At 40.8% G+C, this 27,406-nt stretch overlaps 1 protein-coding gene across 2 annotated transcripts in view; it reads left to right on the top strand.

Moving 5' to 3' along the window:
• The window catches only part of NPR3 (natriuretic peptide receptor 3), a 50,822-nt gene extending 25,192 nt beyond the window's left edge, over positions 1 to 25,630 (top strand). Inside the window, exons 4-8 of one of the 2 annotated variants that reach the window (XM_075527252.1) lie at positions 5,337 to 5,472; positions 9,330 to 9,424; positions 12,560 to 12,695; positions 14,864 to 14,948; positions 17,913 to 25,630. In XM_075527252.1, coding sequence (XP_075383367.1) covers positions 5,337 to 5,472; positions 9,330 to 9,424; positions 12,560 to 12,695; positions 14,864 to 14,948; positions 17,913 to 18,024 — 564 coding nt within the window. In that variant the 3' untranslated portion in view covers positions 18,025 to 25,630. Of the gene's footprint in view, positions 1 to 5,336; positions 5,473 to 9,329; positions 9,425 to 12,559; positions 12,696 to 14,860; positions 14,949 to 17,912 lie in introns of both variants that reach the window. The other variant, XM_075527251.1, reaches the window with a different exon arrangement.
• Positions 25,631 to 27,406: the final 1,776 nt, after the last annotated feature.

Here is a 27,406-nt window from a genome sequence, read left to right as displayed (position 1 = left end):
GTCAGTGGGCAGGATATGGAAAATTATGGGTCCTGCATAGCTGTAGCTTGGCCGTCTTCCACGTCGGTAGTATTTTGCATTGCTGTGTATGCTGTTAACACCTTGGTATATATGAATAGTGTGGTCACACTATAGCTGCTTGGGGAACTATAACTTTGAACAGTGTAAAATTTATTCATGTAATTTCCATGGAGAGGGTTTTTTTTCTGATGGAACGTGCTTAATTAGAGTAGAAAGGTAGGAAAATAAAAAGTGCAGATGTATGCTTACCTCATCCAGCTATGCAGTTAGCTTACCTGCTTTTTAGTTACATGGTACATTGAATGGGATGTGAAAGTGATACGGAACACATCTCAGCAGGGGGGTTTCCACATATTTGTATTGCAGCCTCCAAAGATGTTCAGCAAACCCGTCAGCTTCTGTGCTGCCACTCACACTGCTGATAACACACGCTGGGGGGTGGCTCTGCTGTGCAGTACGGGTCAGGGACAGCAACACTTTAGTAGCCCTGACGTGCAAATTATGATCACAGCATTCGGAGCTCAGCTCGCACCTGCAATCAAAAAAAACAGCATAAATCAAAATGGAAAATACTACAATCAAAAATTTCTGCTTTTTATTAGAAATTTTTAGTTATTTAATATAAATTAATAAATATTTAGTTATTTAATATAAATTAAGTATAATTTAAATGAATATTTAGTTATTTTTATCAACTAAAAATTCCCAGCCAGCATGGGTTCAGGAAAGGCAGGTCCTGCTTGACCAACCTGATCTCCTTCTACGACCAGGTGACCCGCCTAGTGTAGGAGGGAAAGGCTGTGGATGTTGTCTATCTAGACTTCAGTAAAGCCTTTGACACCGTTTCCCACAGCGTTCTCCTGGAGAAACTGGCTGCTCATGGCCTGGACGGGTGTACTCTTCGCTGGGTAAAGAACTGGCTGGACGGCCGGGCCCAAAGAGTGGTGGTGAATGGAGTTTACTCCAGTTGGCGGCCAGTCACAAGCGGTGTTCCCCAGGGCTCAGTACTGGGGCCAGTTCTGTTTAATGTCTCTATCAATGATCTGGACAAAGGGATCGAGTGCACCCTCACTAAGTTTGCAGACAACTCCAAGTTGTGTGGGAGTGTTGATCTGCTGGAGGGCAGGAAGGCTCTGCAGAGGGACCTGGACAGGCTGGATCGATGGGCCCAGGCCAATTGTGGGAGGTTCAACAAGGCCAAGTGCCGGGTCCTGCACTTAGGTCACAGCAACCCCATGCAACGCTACAGGCTTGGGGAAGAGTGGCTGGAAAGCTGCCAGGCAGAAAAGGACCTGGGGGTGTTGGTTGACAGCCGGCTGAATATGAGCCAGCAGTGTGCCCAGGTGGCCAAGAAAGCCAATGGCATCCTGGCTTGTATCAGACATAGCGTGGCCAGCAGGACTAGGGCAGTGATCGTCCCCTGTACTCGGCACTGGTGAGGCCGCACCTTGAATACTGTGTTCAGTTTTGGGCCCCCCACTACAAGAGAGACATTGAGGGGCTGGAGCGTGTCCAGAGAAGGGCAACGAAGCTGGTGAAGGGTCTGGAGCACAAGTCTGATGGGGAGCGGCTGAGGGAGCTGGGGTTGTTCAGCCTGGAGAAAAGGAGGCTGAGGGGAGACCTTATGGCTCTCTACAACTGCCTGAAAGGAGGTTGTAGAGAGGTGGGGGTTGGTCTCTTCTCCCAGGTAACAAGTGATAGGATGAGAGGAAATGGCCTCAAGTTGCACCAGGGGAGGTTTAGATTGGATATTAGGAAATGTTACTTCACCGAGAGGGTTATCAAGCATTGGAAGAGGCTGCCCAGGGAAGTGGTTGAGTCGCCATGCCTGGAGGTATTTAAAAGACGTTTGGATGAGGTACTTAGAGACATGGTGTAGTGGTGGACTTGGCAGTGTTAGGTTTATGGTTGGACTCGATGATCTTAAAGGTCTTTTCCAACCTATACGATTCTGTGATTCTGTAAAAGAACTGTTAATTACCTACAAGATTAGTGGATCTTTAATAGCTTTTATAATCTGTTTAGTTTTGTCCTGAGGGCTGTCTAATGTTGGACCACACATTATTAATTACCGTGGAGACCTTCAAGCAACCTGTGAAGGCATCTTCGCATTTACTCTGGCCCCTATTTGACACATTCTTGGAACATACCTTTCTTCTAGCCCTTTTTAATCCTTTTCCTGCAACAAAGGAAGCATGGGGTTTTTTTGTAAGTCTTATTTATTCTTACTGTCAAGTATTCTAAAATTCAAATAACCACAGGCCAAAAAGTGTAAAAATTGTTCAGGAAAATTTGGTGTCAGTCTATTCCTTGATTCTGTGATCCTGTTTCATCGTTTCCGATAGGTGGCTGTTTCATCATTTCTGATAGGACTGAACAGAAGCTATGTTAAAATAATAAAAAAAGGAGAGGAATAAAGACAATCCTTTATACCCATGAGGTACATAAGGTATCATTAACACAGTTAATGTTGTCCAGAATAGAAGTCCTGGGACTACATGGCTTGGGAAACTGTTCTAATAAGTCAGGAGTGGTATCAGATGGAACAAATTTTGCACTCTTTTTACTCAGAGGATCTATTGTTGACAGTCATAGGCAACAGGGCTGCAAAATGAACCTGAGTGAGCTCTGGACAGGTGGAATATCAAACAAAGAAAGAGCAATCCCTTCAAAATTATCTGCAGCCATTACTTTGCATTGTAATATTCCTCCTGTCTCCAGTATTTTCTCCTTGCTGGGTTAGAGCAGTCCTACGTAAACATCGTGCAACCCATTCTCTGTGTAGGATTGTGGCAACTTCTAAATGATCGAGCAAGATGATATGCAGGAAAACTTTGTGTGGCATCCTGTATCTTGAACTGGTGCTTGAACACGTTCCTGGAATAATGTGAAAAGTAGTCAGTGTGCCCAACATACGGTTTGGCTGGGGAGTGTAGGTGCCGTCTCACCTTCAAACAGTAAATATTACTCTTTTCAAAGAAGATTTCAAATGGCATGAATTACCAGCAGTTTCACCCTCCTTGACGATGCAAGATCAGATGCTGGGTTTTGTGCATGAGTAACTGAGAGGTGGCACAAATGATCTTCTGATGATTTTCTAATGTGATTTTTCATATGTAATGTCAGGGCTTTTGGCCAAGAGGGAAGGCAGGGGGCTGTGGCGGTAACCTCCCAAACTGCCAAGTGAATTTTGACAGGGCTTATCTGGCAAATCTGCAGTGTCTACAGGTGGGTTTTCAGGCTGGTGGCACAGGTAGATTTCAGATTGAGCAAATGAGCTGACAAAATGGATTTTTAAGGTTGCTGTGTTGCACTGAGAGGTCTTTGCCACGGACAAAGGAAGTGACAAATAGCTTTCCTTGCAACAAATGCCAGCCACAAGCTGTAAATCAGCCAGCAGGGAGGTAAAGCAACTGGGGAGACACATTTCTCTCCTGAGAGAATGAGTGTCACATCAAGAAAGCCCATGTTTGATCATTCACAGGCCACTTGGACTCTAATGCTGGCACATAATGCAGTTGTCAAGCTTTGTGGTTTCTTGTTTTGGTTTTTTTTTTCCAATTCTGAAAAACTAAACCCCCCCACTGGCAAAGCCTGTCCTAGTGTGCACTCTGTCCATCAGCTCTTGTTATTCCACCAAAAGCCTGACTTTCACCTCTTCTTTCATGCTTTCTCCTTAGGTCAAAATAACTGCAGCTGCCTTTTAGTCTTTGGCTGTCAGGCTGAGCTGAGCTGTTCTGTGCCTTCTGCAGCACTGTGGGCTGTTCCCCTAAACTGGTGGTGCATTTTCTTAATGAAACGTAGGTTGGACTTATCTAAAAGTCCAATTTTAAATGTCAGAACAATGTAAACTTTTGTATTATCAGTAAATAATTCCGAAAGTCTCCTTACTGTTGGCAACTAGTTTAAGAGTGAAGGAATGTCTTGTATGTAATTACATTACCAGGGGCTTGGTTAGTTCGGCTTAGCCAATCAACTATGTAATGCTGTTTATCTATGGAGCAGTTACTTATTTAGCCAGATACATGTTTTTATCTTTTAACATTTTTAATGTCCAGCTAAAACGGTGAGAGTTGGAGTAGCACTTTATTTACTAACATTTTAAATTGTTTAGAAGTGGAAGATAAGCTAAACGTTGTTCATATCCAGGAGCATATTTGTAGAGCTGGGTTGTTCACTGGAAATGGCAGTAAGAGACCCCATAATGTGGTGTAATCATTAATTACGCCTTTGCTAGGATGTCAGGAGCATTTCCATTGTAATGAAACTGTGAGTGAATGGGAACATCTTTCTTGCAGCTGAAAAGATAATTCATTCTGAATTATTGTGCATGAAGCCAGGGTTCACTGCACTACTGAGATGTGAGTTGCCGCTCACAGAAGAGGAATACCTGTGCTGCTCAAGCTACCTGTGTGTGCTTCTGCTGATGCGTCTCCATCTGAACTCAGCTCCTAAAGTAGTTATGGCTTCATCGCTGAAGCACACCAGGCTGCTGTGAACAAACCTGTAATGTTTCTGCAGCACTCTGCTTTTAACTTCTTGTTACTCACAGTGATGTAGGCCAAAAGCTGTAGGTTGCCTACATAGACTTGTGGGAGGCAGAGCTGGTCGGCAGCAGTCTTCTTTTATATTAGGATTAGAAAGCAACACTTCATTCATTTCATGTCACTTACTGAAAAAACTGTAAAGGACAGGAAACTGTTCTCCTGGCAGTCCCAGAGAACGCATTACTGTAGCGGGTAAGTAGTTTCCTCCATTGGTCATTTGCTAGTGGAGAGATGCTCAGCTGAACAAGGGCCAGAAGTGGAAGTGGTAATCATTAAACAAGCAAATCCACCAGTTGCGCTCTCCAAAAAAAATCATGGCACAACATACTTCCCAATCCTGAGAGGTGCTAAGTCCTCTGTGCAGGGGGAGGAGGACATACGCCGTGCTGTGGGATGGGGGTGCTCAGCACCTTACAGAATCTCACATGGCCAGCTGCAGAATTTGTGCGTCTGGGCATGGGAACTGTGATCTGCAAATTTCTCCCCTATCTGCAGAGCTATTCAGACACAACATTAAAGTGTGATTTGAATGTTCAGAATAGCAGATAGTGGTTAACTGTTTTTGAAAACGGGTCAAAAGTTGCCATTTTCCGCCTGGGTTTTTTTAAGACACATTCCTTTGTGTTCCAGCAGTTGAGAAAATAACCCCCCAAATTAGTAATTTTGGTTAATTTGGAGATCCCCTTTAGTTAATCAATTCCATAGGGAATAAAAGTTTTTCGTGTGTCAATTGCCATTGCTTTTTTTTTTCTTTTTTTTTTTTTTTAGGTGAACATGTTTGTGGAAGGATTCCATGATGCTGTTCTTCTTTATGCTCTAGCTTTACAGGAAGTCTTGAAATTTGGTTTCAGTAAGAAAGATGGGGAAAAAATTGTTCAGCAAACACGGAACAGAACATATGAAGGTAAGAGTAAATATGGAATTCCAGCTTTCAGAGTCAAAAAAATACAGATCTTTGTTGTGTGCAGAGCAAGGACCCATGCCTATTCCACTCATAAATGAGAAGAAAATAGCCATATGAAACCATATACATCTTTAAGGCTGGCTCACATACCTCACCAGTCTGACTTTTGTTTTTTGCACCAACGCTTGAGGTCTTATTCAGCTCAAAAAACTCCTAACAATTTAATGACCCTCACTGATGTTGTAAAGAAATACCAATAATTTTCTCAGGCTCCTTCTTTGTTTTTGAAAAGATTACAGCTGCTCGCTTTACTTATGTGCATCTATTAGCTCTGAGATTGCCTCATTTTTTCCATTTGACTTTTTTATCTTAAAAGCCTGGGAATGGATAGAAGCAAGCAGGTGCCAGGGGTTTTTTTTGCTTCTTGACGGGGCTCCTTTGGGCCCTGGAAGGATTTCCCCCAGCCTTCTTTCAGGAGCCATGCACGTTATCTCAGAGGCAGCAGCTGAACAGCACTGTGCCTTTCTGTGCCTAATCCTGAAGGCTGCAATTCTGCAGTGCAACTGGCACTTGTATGTCACCCTGCTGATGCAAAGCGATGCGAGTGCTTTTGCCAGGTAGGGGTCGTAATAAAGAAACCGAAGATTATTGGATTCATCTGTCACCTCTTAGAGTATACCCATCCATCTCTTTATAATATTCCCATCCATCTCTTATAATACTCCAATCTTTTGTTGTAGGATTGGCAAGATTTCCTATGGAAATGCCTAAGAGAAGGAAACATTTCCCCTAGATAAGAAACAAATGATTAATTTGACTGTGTAAGAAAAACCTCAGCGGCCAGGTTCTCTGCTCTAAGAACACCCTGGACATAGCAGAGGAATTGCTATGGAGGAACTCTTTTCTGTTCTCAAATTGTGGCCTGAACACGAGGCAAAAGGGTCCAGGACAGCTTAAGGCAACACAGATATTGCTTTAAATTATGCTGGTAGCAGTCATCCTGTAAGGAGCCCTGCACCAGCTGGAGATTGTGCTTGGTGTCCCACTACCTCCCTTCGCATCCATGGCTTCCCAAAACACACTGTTTTAACAGAGGGAATCTGGTGTTTAAGGATTTGCCTCACTGTTTGGTTATCCTGTGTACGAACAGATGCCCCAGCACAGCCTGTCTGTGTTTTCTCTACTCCTGCTTCTCTGCTCCAGGAAGCCACCAGCTAATGTGCCCATGCAAGTCTTTTATAGTAACGTGCTCCATGCAGGTTACATGTTTGATTCTCACACCTTTCTTGTAAAACCCGCCAGGAGGAAAAAATGTTCTCTTTCCCCACTTGTGAAAACCAGTTTGTTGTTGCTGGCTGACCTGTCACAGTTACTCTGAAAATGTAGCTGTCATACTGAGCTGTAGGGTGCAGTTGAAAAAGGTCAAAACGCCATGTAAGTCATGTGCCATCTCCTCCCTGTGGCAGTACTTTGCTGGACATAATTTACAGGGATAAAACTGTTTTGAAAGAGGGCTTTAACTTGCTGTCTTGCAAGCCAGTCCTTTTAGGAAAATCACGTCCCTTTGTTCTGCCCATACGACCCTCTCTGAAGGGGATGCACCATCGCAGATTACAGTCCATGCATACATTCACCAGGATCTATTGCAGGACTGAAGCTTTATAATTCACTTAAACTTTTGCAGGCCTCAATGATGAGAACTTCAGTATCATTAATGACATTAATTTAACTGCTGACATCTGGATACCTTAATTGCCTGGGTGCCACATTTTACAGCCTGCTTCGAATAGGTGACCCATCAGAACTCCAGCGGGCTGTGGATGCTGTTTCCTGCAGTGTTCACAATCTGTCAGCCACAACTGCACTGGCAACATCATGTGCTTAGGAAAGCATAAGGCTGAGGCGATCAAAGGATTTCTTATTGCTGGGGTTGTTAGTTACAACTGCAGGGAACATTTTGTGAGGAGTATTTTCTATTCATTGGTATTCTGTCTGACAAAGTAGCAAAATTTTCTGTATGTAAGTATCTAACATAATATAACAAAAAGAGAGTCTGGATAAAATCCTTCCACCCTCATCCAAACACAGTTCTTCATTAAGGTTGTTTCAAAATTTCCTGAATATGTTTTTTAAGGAAGACCATTGCAGGAAACATTGACATTTCAAACTCTTTGTTTTGATTCAGATGGAAAGGTTAAAAATGAGTCTTTCCCATTTAAAAAAAATCCCACAGGAATTCTGAGTTTTAGCAAATTTTAGCGCTTACTTCCAAAAATTGAGTTTTGGCTTTCTTAGGCCAGGAAGGTGTCTGTTCCAATTATCACCTCCTGTCAGATCCAGAATCCAAACTGTCATGTAAGCAAGGATGTTGCAGCTCTTCGTAGTGACCTCTTCCAGTGCTTTCACAGCCAAGTGGTTGTACCCATTCGATTTTCCTGTAGTAATCGAATTTGCAATTGTTTGTTTACTGTATTGTTACACCGAAACATAGATGCTTGACAGTGAATCTTTTGACGACCACTATGTTTTGAAATCACAGTAGGTTTAAGTGTTCATGACATCACTAAACAGGAACAGAGACAAGATAAATGTAGGTGTGTTAATCTGTTGCATGTCTACTATCCTTAGGTATGTTGAGGGGAATTTATACTCTAGCTGAATATCTGACCTCTCTCTTCTGATTTACAGTCACTGAGAACCTGATTCCCTACTGCTTTGTGCCTGGTTTAGTCATGTAGTTTGTGTAACATGGATGTAAAATGGTGCGTGTTGGACTTGCATTGGTGTAAATGGCTACGTTTGGTGTCAGGCAGTGGAGGATCACATTTGAGAATATCTGAGGTGATAAAGCATATCAGCAAAGTCTTCCAATGTCTTCATCATAGCTAGGTTAGACCTTCATCAAGAGTAAATTGGTATTGTTTGATGGATTTCAAGAACGTGTTTGACTTACACTGCAAGAAGTTGCAGTGCTCTTTGTAGACAAGGGCATACATTGAAAGACGAGGTTCAGACTGAACACAAGGAAGTATTTTTTCACCGTGACCCTTGGAACAAGTTGCCCCAGAGAGGTTGTGCCATTTCCATCCTTGGAGGTTTTCAAGACCAGATAAAGCCCTGAGCATCCTCCTATTCTGACCTCCTGGCTGACCCTGCTGTGAGCTGGGGCTTGGACTAGAAACCTCCTGAAGTCCCTCCAAACTTGGGTTATCCTATGAGTCTATGATTCCCAGTTTCCCTAAAGTTTCCTAGCACTTGTAAAGGAAGGACCTGGAGTCTAAAAATACAAAACAAACAGCACCATATTATGCAGTTAATCCTATCTACATTCATAGGACTTAATGCATATGTAATGCACATGGTGCCTCTTGTCCGCACCCCCTCCAGTATCCCATCAGATGGAAGCAACACTGGACTGGCTGTACGGGTGCACCAGCCCCGTCAGTCTGCGGGGCTTAGGGCTGTGCCCCTGCGTGCTCTGCAGCATGTGAGCTGGGCTCTCCTTGTTGAGGCATCGTTAGGTATTTCAGGGGTCGTCTCTCTGTAAATAATTTGCATTAAAGATATTTGTGTTTTATTCTTGCATGTTGGCTTTCTGGATTAGATTTTTCTCATGTATTCCCCGAACAGTCTCACACATTTGGTATTTAAAAAGGAGAAATGTTAAGAATTCAGGAATGCAGACACCGAGATGAAATTACAATTTCTTTTGGAATGCCAACAAAAACGCTGGGAGACTGATGAGATTTCCTGTCATATCGGTCTGTAAAAACCTGTCCACTGTTTTCTTGTTTTCCTTGGAAAGGCTCAGTATTTTAATTAATTAATTTTCTAATTCCTCACATGCCATGCTTTAGGCATTGCAGGGCAGGTGTCCATTGATGCCAATGGAGACAGATACGGGGATTTCTCTGTGATTGGAATGACGGACCCAGAGGCAGGCACACAGGAGGTAAGGAAACAAACACCATTGCAGTTGGCCATTGATTAGTTAGCCAGTGTAATGTAACATCATATCATCGTTTACATGGGGGGCACCTGTTTATTTAATATACACATTAAAAGGGTATTGCTTAATCCTGTCAATCTGGGGCCCAAATCCTTTCCTTAAAAAAATTATCTTGAAGTAGTTACTCTAAAAATTTTTTTTAACTTTCTTAATGTCTTTTCTTTAACAGTACACGTCTTTCTTCACATGATGCTAGAGTCTTTAAAATCTAAGGGATGAAATCTCACATGCTAGCTAAGCATTGATGAATTTTGAATATGAGAAATTATTGTTTAAAATGAGTTAGGCTTTTTATTGACTGGTAAGAAAAAAGATTAATCGTATAGTAACAAGGATGCATGAGTTACCCTGATGTATAAACACAGTGAATACAGGTATTTTAATCTTACCTCATGGCCAGCCACGGGCAGGAGTGTAGACCTTGCCTCACCTTGTTTATCAGGCAGTGAGACCTGAGCGCCTTGTTTTCAATGATTAAGAGGTGTTTTAATCAGAGGGCTCCATATATACCACATGGGTTATTCCACTGGGCACATCAGAAGTGGAAGCAGCCAGACTGTGACAAACAGTCTATGAGAAATAGCACTAGCTGTGCGTGGTGAATAGCATGACTGGGTTGAGTTTATTAATATATACATTGCCCAAACTCCAGCTGCAACATACAGCTTCTGTTAGTTGCAAAGTCAGCATCAACCTAAGCTTTGCTGGCCTCCCCTGTTTCATCAAGCTCAAACGTAATGTAGCAGTAATCTGAGCTGGACACTTCTACGTGTGGATTTGAATCTGGTGATGTGATTGTTCTTGTCAGCGGTGCAGCAAAGACGGACTCAAGAAGCCTTTTTAAATGAATAAGGATGTTTAGTGTGTTTTGGTGTGCAAAAGTGACTGAAAAACTCCAGCAGTAAACTGCAGACACTCCCATGGGTAGGAGTAATGATCATTAATTGAAGCTAGGAGTACAAATAGGTTGGGATAACTTTGGTTTGAACAACTTGTATCTTCTGTTTGTTCAGTCCATTAGCTTTTTATCTCGTTTATCAATTGGTATTGATAAACCCCTTTCCTAGCCTTCCTTCCATTGCTCATTCACTTGAAATTTAAACTATCTTTTATTTCTTTGATGTTACATTTCTTCTTTTAACATGTTGCTCATTTTAATTTCCCTCTGCTTTGTTTATGATACATACAAATATACATGCTATTAACATATTTTACATGGGATTACTTATTACTTATGTCTGCTACGTTCATTTCGACCTTCATGCCTCACTCTAAAAACATTGTTTCTTTGATGCTTTGTTTTATTCATTTCGCTGATTTCTTCTATGTCCTTACCAGAATGTTTCTCAGCTGAACTGAGCCAGATGAATGGGTGTTTGGGTAGAGCTATTCACAGAGTTTAAACCATCAGATTACCTAGTCTGACCGCTGCTGTATTACAGGCAGGCAGGTTTCTTACCCTTGTATGTGACCAAAGCTTATGCAGTAACAGACATTTGTTTTTCATTTGGAGACACTGAAGGACAGGGACTGCCTCACTTGCTCCCTCGATGTTTGTTCCACTGTTTAACCACTCTTGCTCTTGAAAAATCTATCTCCTACTTCTGAGCTGAATCCATTTCGTCACTGCTCATAGCTATTTGTTCTTCTTAAGCCTTTCTGCATGCTTTCATATTTAGTAAGCCCTGTTGGTAGAGGACTTTCCCACTCCTGTTTGATAAATTAAACAATCTCTTAATGGTCTGCCACCTGCAAATGATCTCTGAGGTTTTTGCCCTCAACCTCTTCCAGTTTACTGAGTTTGCCTTTATTTTTGAACAAATGTCAAAAAAGGTATTTCTTCCAAGGATTTATCTCCCAATTGAAAAACTGGGAAAGAAATTAGCTCCTTTATTTAGTGTGAAATCTACCTTGGTATATCTACCCAGGGCAATTGTTATCTGTCTTTTAATTCTTTCCCTTCAAAATGAAGTTTAGGTGAAAGATATGAGCAGGCTACCAATGTCTTGAATTCTAAATTCAGTGTATTAGTAGGTATTTCTTATCCATGGTAGGACAAATATGTCTTTTGATATGCTTCTGACTACTTCAGTGTCATGATATTTGGACCTTATTACTGTACATAGATTTTTTTGGAACTATTTTCAGATGAGTGACCTACTACTGTTAGCACAATTTAGTCCTGCAACTTTGCAGTAGATCCAACATACGTTATCTTGAATAAAGCCTGGCTTTACTGTTGAGGACAGGACTGAAATTCTGAATTATCTTGATGAATTGGTCTGAAATAATAGTCTATGCTACCAGAATAATAAGCATGAAAGGCACTTTATGTGTAAATATCAGTAACTGCAGAAATACAAGGTGGAGAATGGCAGGCTCTGCCGTAGTTCTTCAGAAGATTCAAAGATTTTAGCTGAACATGATCAAGTACCTCCAGATCCTTGCAAAATAGAAAAGTCCAGCCTGGAGTGTGTAGTCAGGAGCCTCAGCACACAAGGTACTTGAAATGATACTTTCACCCAGCTGGGTGACAGTCCTGAGCAGTCAACCCACTGTGGAGCAATTGAAGAAAGCCCAGGGAGAGCTGAGGGAATATTCAGAGGATTAAAAAAACTTGTGTGAACTGGGTTTATATAGAGGAGAAGCCTGAGGGCAGACCAGATAAGAGCCTGTGAAGATGTCAAGGGATGTTTCAGAAAGGAAGAGTCTCTGCATCCATGGGTAGGTAGTGATGGTTAATTGCAACAAGGGAGATACAGGTTACAGGTTAGGGAAAACCACTGACAGCAATGATAGCTAAGTTCCAGAATAATTGCCTACAGGAATTGTCAAGTCTCCATCTTTGGAGGCTTTTAAGAACAGGTTAGATAAACATCTGTCAGGAATGCTTTTGTTCATCTGGTCCTGCCCTGGGGCACAGCATGCACTACATAACCTCTGACAGACCCCTTCAGCCCTATTCTCTGTGATTCAGCATCCTACCGCAGGAGTCCAAGTGAGTGATGCCGCTCGCCTGTTTGTTTTACTTCCCTAAGTTGACAGGAAAATCTTTTCATTCCTTTCTTTTTTGCATAGGTGATCGGGGACTACTACGGAAAGCAGGGGCGTTTTGAAATTCGATCAAATGTGAAATATCCTTGGAATCATGGCAGGCTGCGACTAGATGAAAGCCGAATTTCGGAGCACACAAACAATACACCGTGTAAATCATGTAAGTTTAGTGACTTAATGCTTCTGCCCAGGCTGTCAGAGAGGGGAATCCATGTGGTGATGCAACATAACGGGCCATATTAAATTGCTTAGCACAGCTGTCCCAACTGAGACATCGTGACTATGTCTTTCTGCTGACTGTTTGGGAAGTTAAGGTCTGGCAGCCCTGGGTAGTACATGGTCTGAATCACTTCCCTGAACTTAAACATGACAGTAATCATGATGCACAGTCCACAGCGCTGGAGGCTTTAGGACTTTCCAGGGGCTAAAAGGTAAAATCTCTTTTAGCCAGAAAGAAGGATAACTGAAACCCCAAACAAAGAATAATCATATTGATAATTAGCAGCTGGGGAGGCCAGTGCTGATGGGAGCACTGTTCTCCCAGTGCAGAATGATTTTCAGTGCTATGAGAAGGCATTGCGAGGGGCCCAGTAGGCTGAGAAGAAGTGAAGTCAGTTGAATGGGGCAACACCTGTGAATGCAGAAGGCTGGGCCTACCCTCCACAGAGAAGGTGTCCTTGTTTTCCAGCGTACTGGCTTTGCAGACCATGTTGTAGTGAGCAGGACGTTGCAAGGAGATAAGGGTAAGATGTGGGTGCCTCAGTGGCAGAGGGTGGTCTTAGCTTTCCACAGGAAACAAATTGCTAGTCCTGCAGTGAAAAAGTATCTGCAGCCTGGTAATTCTTCAATCCCTGAAAAACATGTGTGTACACACATGCTGTAGAGACTGTTTCCAGGCCATACCCTCTATGATCAGCGTGGTGTAGCTATGCACCTTCTTCCTTCTACACATCCTGATGTACGGACAAAATCCCCTCAAAGGGTCAAGGATAAATGAAGAGGAGGGAGCAGTTTAATTTCCTTAACATTTCTCTGTTCCTTTCCGCAAACCCAGGTAGCCATGGAAAAAGGAGCAGACTGCGCCCACATGAAAATGCCATTGTTCTTCAGCTGCCCTGCACTTTGCAGAGTGACAGTCCCTACTTGGGCTCCCCTTTAGCCACTGTGGCCCTGCTCTGCCTCTACTGAGATTTGGAGCAAAGCGAAGCTCATATGGCTTCAACTTGAAACAGCATACATTCAGAAAAAAAAAAAAAGAGGAGCTGTTGGATAATCATACAGTCATTTTAATAAACCTGGGTGATAAGAAGGTTGTTATGGTTTAACCCCAGACAGCAACTAAACACCACACAGCCGCTCGCTCACTTCCCCCCGATGGGATAGGGGAGAGAATCAGAAGAGTAAAAGTGGGAAAACTCAGGGGTTGAGATAAAGACAATTTAATAGGCAAAGCAAAAGCCGCACACACAAGCAAAGCAAAACAAGGAATTCATTCACTGCTTCCCATGGGCAGGCAGGTGTTCAGCCATCTCCAGGAAAGCAGGGCTCCATCACACGTAATGGTTACTTGGGAACACAAAATGCCATCACTCCAAATGTCCCCCCCTTCCTCCTTCTTGCCCCAGCTTTCTATGCTGAGCATGACGCCATACGGTATGGAATATCCCTTTGGTCAGTTGGGGTCAGCTGTCCCAGCTGTGTCCCCTCCCAGCTTCTTGTGCACCCCCAGCCTCCTCGCTGGTGGGGTGGGGTGAGGAGCAGAAAAGGCCTTGGCTGTGTGCAAGCACTGCTCAGCAGTAACTGAAACAACATCCCTGTGTTACCAACACTGTTTTCAGCACAAATCCAAAACACAGTCCCATACTAGCTACTGTGAAGAAAATCAACTCTACCCCAGCCAAGACCAGCACAAAAGCTATGATGCCAAACCAGGTGAAATGAGTTTGTTTCTGTTCTAATGGCTCAGGGCATATTCAGTGCTGATTCCTATTACGTGCGTCATTGTAATCCCAGAGTATGTTATGATTCAGACCAAGCTGTCCAGGCCAGTTTCTTAACAACATTCCTGTGTATCACATCTCTAGAATTGTGTCTTCATCTGACGCTGATCTTGGGGGCTTGTTTAACCCAAGGAAAGCAAAAACAAAATATAAACATGCAGAAACTGGAACTAAGGAAGAGGTTCCCATGGAGTCCTGAGCTCTGAAAGGCTTTAGTTATTACCTGATGTTGGTCACTCATTTCCTAGTTCTGTGTATTTTCCAATACGTGAATGCAAATAGTTCTCAATATGAACCCTGATTGTTTATTTTTCCCCTTTTCAAGCAGGTGGTCTAGGAGAATCAGCAGTTACCGGAATAGTTGTGGGCGCCTTGCTTGGAGCAGGATTGCTAATGGCTTTTTACTTTTTCAGGTTAGTCCAAATCATTGAAAGCTCTGTAAACTCTTTACTCATCATCCAAACCTCTCGGCTCCTGGCAGCACATCCTTGGTGGGAGGCAGAGAGGCACCGTAATCATCTGTGGTAACGTTTCCATCAAAGACAGTGAACACACTTTGATTGTCCTTTTGTGTATATCCATATAATTGTATTGACTCAGGGCCTCATCCTGTAACCACTTACATCTCTGAGTAACTTTACTCATGGAAGTAATTCCAGTGAGTTCCAGTCATTCACAGTTGCTTTAGTAAAGTGCCCTGGCCTTGAAAGCCTTCTTTGTTTGATACTCCTTGCCAGCACAGTTGTGCAGGCTATGATCTTGCAAGAGATTTGTATCACTTGCCTGGTACCATGCTTAGTTTTTGAGTATTGAGTGGAATTGTACTGGAAGCTAGAAGGATTTCTGTTTTGGTATAAGAAAGCATTTGGATTTCAAAGCTGTGCATTTAAATTAATAAGATGGGGTCAGGGCAGGGTGATCAGTGTTTTATTCCTGTTTAAGTAAAATAATTCTTACACTGCTAGTCAGCAAATCTAAAGTCTTGAGAGTTGATCCTACACTGACAGAATAAATTAGTTATACATGTTCAGCATCTTACATATACTATAATTTATCCTCTTATGCTATGGAAGACAAAAGGCATATAGGAGAATAGAATTAACCTCTGCATATAAGAATCAAATAATTGTATCCAATAAAAATATCTGTTTATAAAAAAATGTTAACAAAATGAAACAAGCAAAAACTGCTTCAATTCACCGGTACACTTCCAGGGTTTCAAAAGATCCCAGATCTAGGATTATTCATCAGGTGCTTACAAGTGAAATTCTGCAGGGTGATTTTATTCTTGCATATATTTGGTGCTTATATAATATGTTGTTTGGGTTTGAGACAAGATAAGTTAGCTGGGACTGATTAAAGACTGTCTTTAAAAAAAAAAAAAAGAAAATACAAGTCTGTCTTTATATTGTATGTCATCCGAGGTTCTTGCATCTTTTATACTTTCTCAATCTGAGATGATAATTTTTAGGTGTGTTTTTTAGCATTGCTGATATTGAGAGGGAATTGGTATGTGAGGACAAGAAATGAGGCAAAAGACATATCCTGAGCTGGTATAAAACTATGCAAAGCATCATTGTAGGGACAGGACTTAAACTCTTAGTCATCTAACACAAAGATTTAGATTGGAAATCCATGTGAGCAAAGGTGAGTGTCTGTAAAAGTAGATGTACACACCAGAGCTCAACACCCAGTCTTTGTATTTATGGTCAGAGGGGAGAAACGAGCACTTTTTTCATTGCAGTTCATGTCATCCTCATGTGAAAGCTCAACCAGGTCAGAAGAATGCCTCTTAGAAATGCTTCTTTCTCTCCATTGACTGAAGGAAGCCGCAGGTACTCTTGTCAGATGGATCTGCATGTTGGAGACATCTAAAGACACATGGGTGAATTTCACGCTGGAGATCTGATTGCACTGACTCAAAGCAGGAATAGGGACAACCATCTAATTCTGCCATTAGAATAAAAATATGAAATATAACATATCAGGATGTATGGGTCAGATTTTCAGAAAATGTAGGTCTAGCAATTGTGTGCCTGGAAATAATTTGTACCTGCAGCTTCTGTACCTTTCAGACTGTATATGTACCTTCTGATTACATCTCATTTGGATCTGTAATTACCACAAATGAGCATGCAAACACAGTTTTGAGTGTGCATGCAAACTGTTTAAAGCTCTGGATAGTAGTTCTGATATGTAGCTTTGAAAGGATTAAAGAGCTACATTTCTAAAATGTGGACCTGTCCATGTGCATGAGTTACTATTATGCATGCTCTGACCTGTGGAAGATTGAAAATGCTGAAAATGAAGTAAAGAATGATTGTTGAAAATGAAGTAAAGAACGTAGGTTTTTCAAGTTATTTTGGAACCTGCTGATACAGACACGAATGTCTAGGGAATCTTTTCAGAACTTGTAGGTTCCCACTTTCTATTGAGCCCTGTTGCTCAAATTAAAACCTGGGTGTTTTGAAAATCATTCTTCCACTGCTGCATACCTAGGTCTGACTCGTGCTACACATGCAAGTGGAGCAGAGTTTTCCTTGGTGTACGAGCTTTTTGTCATGCATCTGCACAAGCAGTACTGTACGCACATGGGGCTGGACTAATGCCCTTCTGAAAAATTGGTCCTGAAACTGAGTAGAAGCATAAATGCATAAAATATAAATGTGAATCTTGTTATGGTTTTGGAGGAGATTTGGGTACTAAAGGGGAAACTGAAAGGCAGTCAGAGGGCTTGTTTGACGTATAAAGTAACATAACAGAATTCTTCAAAAGGCCCTAGAGGAAAACACACAGGAAAAACTGTATCCGATGCATAAGCAATTGTATTTATTTCTTATCTATCCTCTACATCCCTCTTCTTAATTCATCATATTACCTCCTCTGACATTACAAACAGAGCAGCTTTCTCAGAGGGAGATGGGAGGATTAGTTAGTTAATACATGGTTTCAGTGAGAAACGCAACCGAATAAAGACCCAGATCTGTTGTTTGAACTCTGCAGAAAGTGCTTCCCCCCCCCCCACCCGTATACTGGAAAGAAATTTGGCTTTGATCAATATAAAGCAGTGATGTGACACAGTTCACATGACACTTCACAAAAACTTCCTAATCACTTAGATCAGAAATTTTCAAAGAAGTAAACGTCTGTGTCTTGGTGCTTTGAGACTGCCGTGGAGAAATTAACAGGCATTCTTGAGCCTGAGTAAAATGTTTTGAGGCAAACTACTTTAATCTTTGACCAGGGTTTCACATGCTGCCACATTTCATTTTTCAACTGGCACCCAGCTGTCCCCTACGGGCATTCTTTATAAGGGAAGTCCTGTTATCCTATAGCTGGAGAAGGATTTCTCACTCTGTTCCTCTCCTTTCATGCAGAAAGAAGTACAGAATAACTATTGAGAGACGAACTCAACAGGAGGACTGCAACATGGGGAAACATCGGCAGTTACGTGAAGACTCCATTAGATCTCATTTTTCTGCCGCATAAAGAAGAAGAAGAAAAAGAATCCCATTCTTCCTAGGGAAAAAAGAATTAGGGAAAAGGACACAACCAAAGACATCAGTGTAAAAAGAAGAGGCTCTTGAAGAACTCACTCTTTTAAGCAGTAATTTTGTCTTAATTTTTTTCAGAAGCTCAGGAATGATTTACTAATCACATTATGCCACATGGCGTTTCATCTCATGAAAAAAGAAAATGATGCAGTTTGATGTTATAGGATGCACTTAATATGTAAAGACCATATTTCTTAAGGCATATATTAAGGGTAGCAGATCTGGGTTTAGTTGATGAGGAATGCCTCACTCTGTTCCCTTTTTTTTTTTCTAGCTCCTACCACCTCCTTCCTTAATTGCATCTCACCCATGGGTATCAAATATGGTTTCACAGGCACAGGTGCTGGTTGCTGTCAAAAGGAAAAAACGGATTCATTTGGGGTATGATCCTGCATCACTGAATCATTGCCATTGATTACAGGGGATACAAGACTGGGCATATGGAGTTTAGTTCTGGGAGGGAACAGGCACTTCGGCGTAATTAACTCCACTGAGAAAGTCAGGCAGGTGGAAACACACAAACCATTCTTTCCTTCTTTGTGTAGTATCACAATCAAAAGCACTGATTCTCCCTCTTAGGTGCTGGGAGTTAGGAAGAACTCCAGTGAAGGATGAGGAGTTTCACTGGTGTGAAATAGTGAGAGAGAAGACAATCAGGCCTCCGGAGAGGACTGGCTAATTCCTCAGTCTTATATGTGTTTTATCATGCTCTTTTCTTTCCATTGCTATGACTTTTCAGAGAGGCAAATACAGTCCATGAAGAGCCTGCTCCTGTTCCCAGTGAAGTCAGTGGCAAAAGCCCATTAACTTCGGTGAGCACAGGACTGTATCCAAAATTGTAAATATGGAAGTGTTTGTATAGCTGAAGCAATTCAAAAGGGGATCTTTTTTGTGTAAAAATGACATTCCATGCTACCATGTTATTTTTAGGATATTTTTTATCTTGTATTTTTCTATTAAAGTATCTATTTTTGCTTTGGTAGGATTAAAAATTAAGGGAGAGGTTGTTTTGAAGACATATTTTCTATGATGGGAGTAGCATGCAGGGAAAGTCAACAGCTGTAAATACATTTTAGAACGAGTATTTAGGGGAGGAGAAGTGACTTTATGGATAGTAACAGACTTTTTGCCCCACTTTCTTCTCCAGGCATGTGCAACATTCAAATAGTTATTTAAACAATATAAATGCAGTTATTGAATTGTCTATGTGATGATGGCCCTGATCCTGACAATAATGAATTTTTTGCATGTTAAATAGTCCTACATTAGTCAGTGAGACTAACTATTCATATGTGTACAACTAAACACTCAAGGAACTACCTTCAGGAATTGGGGTGGTAAAACACTATTCTAGGGCTGACTTTAATCCTGCTGCCATCAGTATCCCTGGGACTTTTGCCATTGACTTTATCAGGAGCAAAACTGAATCTGTGATGAATTAGCTACTGACAGATGATTTTATACTAAATAAAGGAGAGCTCTGCGCTTTCTAGTCAACAGATGGAAATGAACAGTACATATTATAAATGTGGTGAAGACGACCCATAAAAATATTGTCTGTGGGAAGACCCAGCTATGACTGTGGTTCTAGGGCATGAAATCTTTTGGTTTATCCTATTCTGATTTCATAAGCAGAGCCTTCTGGTCTCAGCAGTCATAGTCAGACTTGAAAGTTAATCTCAAAACTGGCACTGAAGCCTGTGTTCTATAAACCTAGGCCCTGAGAAGCCAGAGTGCCAATTCAGAGCAACCATTTTGGGGTAGCTGGAAGTGGATGAAAAGCAAAAGCTAGCTCTGTCTTCTTTCTGCTGCCTTTTATTTGCTGGTGGGGAAATACCCCATGAAGTATTTCCTTGGACATTTTTCTTCTTATATTTCACATGTCTCTTAACATATGCAGGGGTTCATCACCTGCCCTTGTGAAAATTGTCCAATGTCCCAAGCAGCCAGAGGGCAGGGCTTCCTGACTGTCAGGCAGCTCCAGTATAGACCAGGTAAATTTGGTGTCTTTAGGACTCACTGTAACAGCTGGTGTTCACATGGTAGATTTCCATCATCCCGTTTCCCAGTCTGGGCCTATATGACTTCTGCAAAGGTGCCTTAGCCAAAGTAACACTGCGGTCAATGGACAGTTTTCTGAAGTGGCCTCCTTATCTCATGGGCACCAGAGAAGAATATCGGCTAGAGCAGCATTCATAGTGCTGTGGATTTGGGGAGAAAAAAAGACTTCCTGATTAGTTTTTAGAATTTTTTTTCAAGCAGTTGAGTTTGTCTAGCCCCTGGGCATGCTTAAGTTTTGGGTTTTTTTAAATAATTTTGAAGGGACTTTTAATCGACTTCTTGTTTTGTAAATATGCCTCTCAGTATTTTTACCTTCTTTTATCCATTTGACTACTTTGCCACAGAAAAAGGGAAGGAAAATTTTTAGATACGTAGAGAAAAGAGGGTATGATTTGAAGCATAATTTTTTTTCAAAATTATGTTTGTTATGACTTGCCTTGCAGCGTGAACTAGTACTCAAACAGTTGCTAGTTAAGGAGCAAGACAGTAGTGTAGATCTGCATTTTTCCTGTGCCATGCACCGTCAGGTCAGACCAGAAGATCTAAGCCAGGAGATCTGGCTGGGACAATAAATTGTTAAAACAGCTGTTTTACTGCATCATCTTACTATAACTAAACATATTTTAAAAAGTATAGTGAAAGGTCCCTTTTTAATTAAAAAGACAATAATTCTGATCCCCAGTTTTATGTAGGGTTTTTAATCATAACCTCAAGAAGTGTTTTTATGAGATGTGTGTTTGTGGGATGCTGGTGGAGGCCTAGCCACATTACATCCCAGCACCTCCCAAGAAAGGTGAACCTTTCTTGCACATTAGAACATTTTAGATCAATGGGCTTTAATATTTCTAAATTGGTGCACACCTACCTGTGCGTTTTTCCCATGGAAGTGGGGAGATAATTTAAGACATTTCACATAAGTAGATTCCTGTGTAGCATAAATAAACTTGGTCTTCTTAGCTGCCTTTCACAGGCCTCTTGTTAATAGTTCCCAGGTCTTCTATGGACCATAGATCAAAAACTGCCTTGAGTTTAGATTATTCAGCAGAGAGATTCTTTACCAGCTAATGCACTTTTCCTTTCTGGTTCATCTGCATTAGCTCAATGCCACAATGTTTAGGCTTCAAACTCTGTAAGGGAATGTCTAATCAAAATAATAATAATTGATTCTCAAAAGAGTTTTCAAAACCTACATTTTTGGCTTCAACAAATTGCCCGTATTACAAACATACGTCTGTATTACAGAGCAGCACAAGGAGGGCCTTGACTCAGCTCAGCACTTTAGAACACACTTAAAATATGCTCAACTTCAGCTTCTAAGTGCTTTGCTCACTTGGGACCAAAGGGTGTGACCCTGGCCATGGCTGAACCAAAGGGAATCTTGCCATGTGCTTGAATTGGAGAAAGGTTGGCCCCATAGGCCATATGTTTATTGCTAAATCTTAACAGTTGTGCCTGTTAAATTGAAATTGAACTACTGGCTTCATACTTTTTGTTTGTCAAAGTTTGATGACTTCTGCTAATTTAGCATTTTTTTAAATTATCAAATACTGGTCAGCTTAATAGAAGATTCTCCTCAGAATCCTCCTCTTGAGGATTCTATGGGCAAATTACCTGACTTCCACCCTCTTATCTTCAACGCGTAGACTTCCACTGCAAGTTGACAAAGATGAAGCAAAACTGTCAATAGTGTCTGTGATTTAGTATGCTGAGACCCACAGCTTTAGAGTCAGATGCCTAGATGCTTTGTCCGGGGCCACTGGTAGTTCTGGAAGTTTTGTTTATGGACAGTTTGTGTGTCCTGAGTTGTCTGTGACTACCACCATCACCAGTTAATTACCAGTTCTTTCTGTGATGTGCTTCACTGAAGACCAAACCCAGCTAAGTTCTGAGAACATTCAGTCATTCCTAAAACTTTTGATTGAGAGTGCTGTGCACCTTGCAAGATTGTGGCCAGAATTCAGTTTATTAAAGAGTTACATTCATTTCACTTCTGAAAATAAACTTTATTGATCTATTTTTTATTTGTTTTTAAGAAATGCTTTATTGCATTATTGAAAGTATTTTGTTGTTTTTTAGTGGAGAATTATTAAGGTGTAGCTAATACTTTGAAAACATTTGTGCTGGACAAAATAAGAGTGTGCTCCCTGACATCATGTTTTACCAGGAGGTTGATCTCTTGATTCATTTTTTGGCTTGGAGATGCGATCACACTGTTATTAAGCTGATGAAAAAAACTACTCATTGATTCAGTGGAAGTAAACTCAGGCCCTCAGTGAAGTGTCTTCAGACTTTAAACTCAGCATCTTGAAGCAGTTCAGAGTGAATTTCTCAGCTTTGCAGTAGAACAGGCTGCATCAGCCTTAGCTGACCTTGGCTCCAGTGCAATTTTCACCTCATGAATGCTATAATGCTCCTGGAAAGCCAAGAATAGACATCAAAGACAGGAAGCTAATAGTCCTGGTCATAAATTTCTTTGGCAATTCAGTCCACCTTTTCCGGAGCTCAAGACAGTTCCACATCCTTCACTACCCTCCTCTGTGCTTCAGAGTAGCCATGTAGCTGTTCTGTTTCTTTAAATAAAGCAGCTGAGGTTATTTTTCCTCATTTTCTCCCAGGGTAGAGTGAACACTCTTGAATTCCCCATTTTTTTCATGCTCTTTTCTCTAGCTTCAGAAGTACTTTGAAAAGAGACAGCCATTTTCCATCATTTAGTCAGAAATGCTCCCTCTTCACTGAGAAGTGGCTTTTACGTAATTTCAGCTGTTGTTCATTGCCGCCGTGCTGATCAGTTGCCAGCACACCTCATGTTGGCCCGTGGCCACACCAGCTGTTATTGGAGATCTAGACCCAGAATTGTCTGATGTTGCCTGTCTTTCAACCAAGCAAAGTTGAAAAATTGGATTGACCAAAAACTTTCTGAAGTTTAATCTGAATCTTGCAGCTGATATCCTTTCCTTTTAAAAACACCTAAGACTGGCACCATAAATTGTGGTTATAGAAGCAGTCCCATTAAAGCTAAAATGATTACTGGGCACCACTGGGCTCACAGAAAATGCACTAGTCCAATGTGATGTCAGGTGATGTGAGCCAGTCTTTTTTTTTTTTTACCCTAATTGTTGTTGCTATAAAATGACATCTAATTTAGTGACCACCCTCCCCAAAGCAGGGCATATGGGAACAGAAATACAAGTTTCTAATGGTACATTACCTTTTGTGTTGGTCAGGAACATGCCCTAGTAACTTGTCTCACAACAGTGAGCGATGAAGGGACAAATTTCAGCAAAGTGCATGTTTTATAGGAGGCAGTTTTAGCCCTTTTTAGAAACAAAGAAATACAAAAATTACTTTTTGGAATATATTTTTAAGGACATGCTGGAAAAAGTTTTGCCTTCAGATGTGTTGCGTGTGTCTCCTCTCCTCCCCCCCTCCTTTCTTTCTTGCTGTTGAAAGCACAAAAAGATTTGTGTGCGTGTGTGAAACCTTTCAAGTGGAAGAATGGAAGTGTTTGCACAATGCATATCCCTGCTTAGAGGCAGAAATGAATTCAGATGGCTTAAGGCCTGTATTTTTTCCATTCTCAGATACCTTTTAACATCTGAGCTCTGAGACTGATGGAAAATGATTGTTGAAATTAAAACAAATAGCTGTTTGTGAGAGACCTCAGACTTGGCTGTCTACAGAGGTCAGCAAGCTGTGCGGCAGACTTTGATAGTGTCTTTTCCCTTCTAGAGAATGACAGGAAGCCTAAGCACTGTGGTTTGCCCCAGTGAAGCCTTAAGTCTGGCATAAATGCAGCTCTCCGTTTATCTCACCCATAGAGGAAGAAAGGCCAAAGGTTAACGTTGGTGTTTTTATGAGGTTACTGCTGGTTTTGATCAAGAAGGTAATGCAGCCACGGCTTTGAGGCTTTCTTGGGCTAGTGTTTAATTATGTCCAGTGTATCATTGCATAGACTGTTTTATTATGCTATTACTTCTTCCAGAATTTACCTTTCAGAATGACTCCTAACTGACATACACCAAATCTACAGCATACAAAACTAGCTTTCGAAAGGAGAGGCTTAGAGTTTATTCAAAATCTCTCACTAACCACTAAGTTAATATTCTGCATCAAAGGCAAAATATTCTAAACACTGTTAAAGTTTGTATGTTAAGCTATAGTATTGCAGAAATCTTATGTGGATTCATTAGGTGTTAAATCTTTGAAAGGTTAAAATCCACTCTGTGTGAACTGTTGCTTGGTGTTTCTGTCATGTGAATGTTTCTAGAGGACACTTGAGCAAGCAAAGAAAATGTACCAAAAAGGGTATTTAAAAAACCATCTTGTTTTAATGGTTTCTTTTGTAATCTCAACTGGTATGCATAGGGAACATACAATTCTTCCCCCCAAACTATGAACAGAGGTTTTGCTAATTTTATACTAAACCATCAGCAGACATAATGAGCACAGCTACGTTGGTTCATACTTGGTGGTGATCTGGACTTCTCTGTCTCTGTGAACTGCATATGCAGTGTGACAGAAGAATGAGCCACTGCTGAAAAGCCAATATCACAGTTATTAATCAGTGGTCATTTATCTTGGTGCCATGATAAATGTTTCCTCCCATATTTAGTATCTCCCTGATGTAGCTTTGTGGCAGATGTTGTGATGACTTCTGCAGTATAGGATGCATGGGATGAAAGGATCTGTTGAGAATGTAGGGAAAACATCTGTGCACTAGAGTTAGGGAGAGAGAAAAGGGAAAATGCTCAGGGACTGATTATACTCCCATGATGATACTATTGACTGTATGGGAGGATGGGATCAAGCTCTTTCTGCACAGTACACTGTCTTTATTGTGCAGTAACTACTTTCTTAGAGACTTGGCAGAAAGCTTATTCACTTTTTAAATCTCACATAGCCCCCTTACCTAAAATTTAAACAGGATTTGAGTGGTGCACAGGACCTGCTCAGGGTGTACCATGCCCTTAGGCTGGGTATTTACCTAGTCACAATGTCATCTTTACTGTGCAGGTCCAAAAGTGCTGAGAAGACTTGGGTAGAGTGGCAGGATGAAGGCAATGGGTAGAATTTGCTGTGTTTCTTGTGCATAGGGTGTAATTATCACAAAACTAAGAGGACTCAGGATAGACACTGTGGACGTTAACTTTGTCCCCTTTTTTCAGTGATACTGTTCATTATTAATTTAAAAATACTGGACAACAGAGAAACCTAGTACCAGTCTAGTAGAAAACAAATGGAAAGCTGCACAGTATATTGTACTGATGTAAGTAGAACTATCTGCATATAATGTGATTTTATTTATTGTTGTTTTTGTGTAGAGGAGAGTGCGTATTCATGACTGTGGATATAACCTTTGTTTATTTGTTTAATGTATTTTATTTCTTTTACAACTTGGTCATTTAAAATATCTACATTCATTGATGTCCTTTGACTTTTTATTCTGTGCATTTCTTTTCACACATTTTAAAAGTGCAAGAATATCACATAACCTAAATTGTAACAAAATGTTTCCATTAAAGACATAGGAATATGTTATCACCTGTTTCTGTGGTGTCTTTTGTCACTGTTTACTACGTTCTTGGTCTGTTTCATATACAGGGTACTATCAGATGGTACGGATTTAATAACAGGAGGGCTGTTCTGGGTCTAAGACACCATATAAACCCCTGATTTTAATGATGATTAGCAACTGATTAAATCAGGAATCAATCTAACCTTTCTTTGGGAAGAAAATTCCCCCTGGTATTTTAAGGTCTGGGAAAGGTTTTCATCGGTATAAACAAACTTTGGATATTTTTCTATTTATTCTCAGTCCTCCAGAAATACAATTAAATAGGAACCAAATTATTTAAATACATTGGAACCTTAACTAGTAAGCATTAATTTTTATAGCCTGCAGAGAGGCAAAACTTACACATTATACTAAGCTGCAAGTTCATTTCCTTGCAGCAATCTTATCAAATTGGGGGAATTTAATTCTGTTTCTTTCCTGTGCTATTAAATACAGTCTTCGAATTATCCTGTTTTGTCTAGCCTTCTGCTTTCTGTATGCGTCTATTGTAGCAATGTTGCCAAATTTAACGTTTGTGCTTGAGAGTATGCCAGGCCTTTATAATCTAAAATAACTTGGAAATCAGTGTGAGGAAGAAGTATCTGATCACACTTGTAGCAAAACTACAAGTACCAAGAATTCACTGGAGAGTCAATAGAGAGATGAAAGCATCCTCTGGGTTAACTATGGACCTAAAATCTTCCTGCAGACCAGGAAAGAAAAAAGCAGAGTAAAAATACAGGCTCGGAGAGGCTCACTCAGTTAGGGGAGGGTTAAACTACTTTCCTAGCTGCAATGCCTTTCACTGGTAAATCTCTAAATATGTCACTAAATTTAATTAACTCAATACTGCCAACAAGGAAATTAATATTACCAGTTTGTACAGCTGATTAAAGGTGCAAAGAGATTAACTTCCCGAAAGTGTAGAAGATATTCCCAATGTATGTTAGAATTGAGATGATTTTAAATCTGCATCCTCAGAGATACACTTCTAATTGTATGAATGTTGTACAGATAGAAATTACTATTTCTCCTGCTTTTGCTTGATGTTTATGCTCTTATGTCTTCATTCTATTGGAAACAGTAATTCTCTGGAAGTACCTAGCGATTTTCCACTATTTCTGTATAAAGCATTGTAAAAAAAATTGTACAAGTAGTGTTTTATGTTCCTGATAACAGCAGTAATAGTTAAAGGTGTTTTGTGATCTTTTCAAACGTGCACATTTTACATGACTCATCTGCATTCTCTTCTAGCAAGTTAAGATTCTAGTCGGCATAAACTGAAGATTAGTTTACTAATGTTTACTAATATTCTAAGTTTGCTAGAACTGAGATCAGTAATGATACATGCTTTACTACTGCTGTATTGTAGGGATACATTGTCAGGGAAGGCAGCAGGAGAAACTTTTGACAGCAATGGCAAAAAATCTCATCAGCTTCAATAAAATAAAGTTTTCACTCAGGCTTGGGAATATGGCATGAGAGGTTATTGACTGAATTTATGTTCAGTATGTGACCCTCAGGCTATTACTGCAAGTCCAACATGTCATTACATTCACAGTGGCAGGACTTTATTCCACTGTCACTAGATTTTTTTTTTTCTTTTTTAATAGCTTATCCTTCAAAATGAATGCTTAAGGTATGTGTGATGAATTGTGTACATGTATACATACATCAATATTTATGAAACATTTCATCCAGG

This window comes from Mycteria americana, chromosome Z (assembly GCF_035582795.1).
Source record: "Mycteria americana isolate JAX WOST 10 ecotype Jacksonville Zoo and Gardens chromosome Z, USCA_MyAme_1.0, whole genome shotgun sequence".
NCBI classification, from domain to species: domain Eukaryota; kingdom Metazoa; phylum Chordata; class Aves; order Ciconiiformes; family Ciconiidae; genus Mycteria; species Mycteria americana.
The sequence above is the reverse complement of the archived record's forward strand: the minus strand, read 5'-3'. Positions and strand labels throughout refer to the sequence as shown.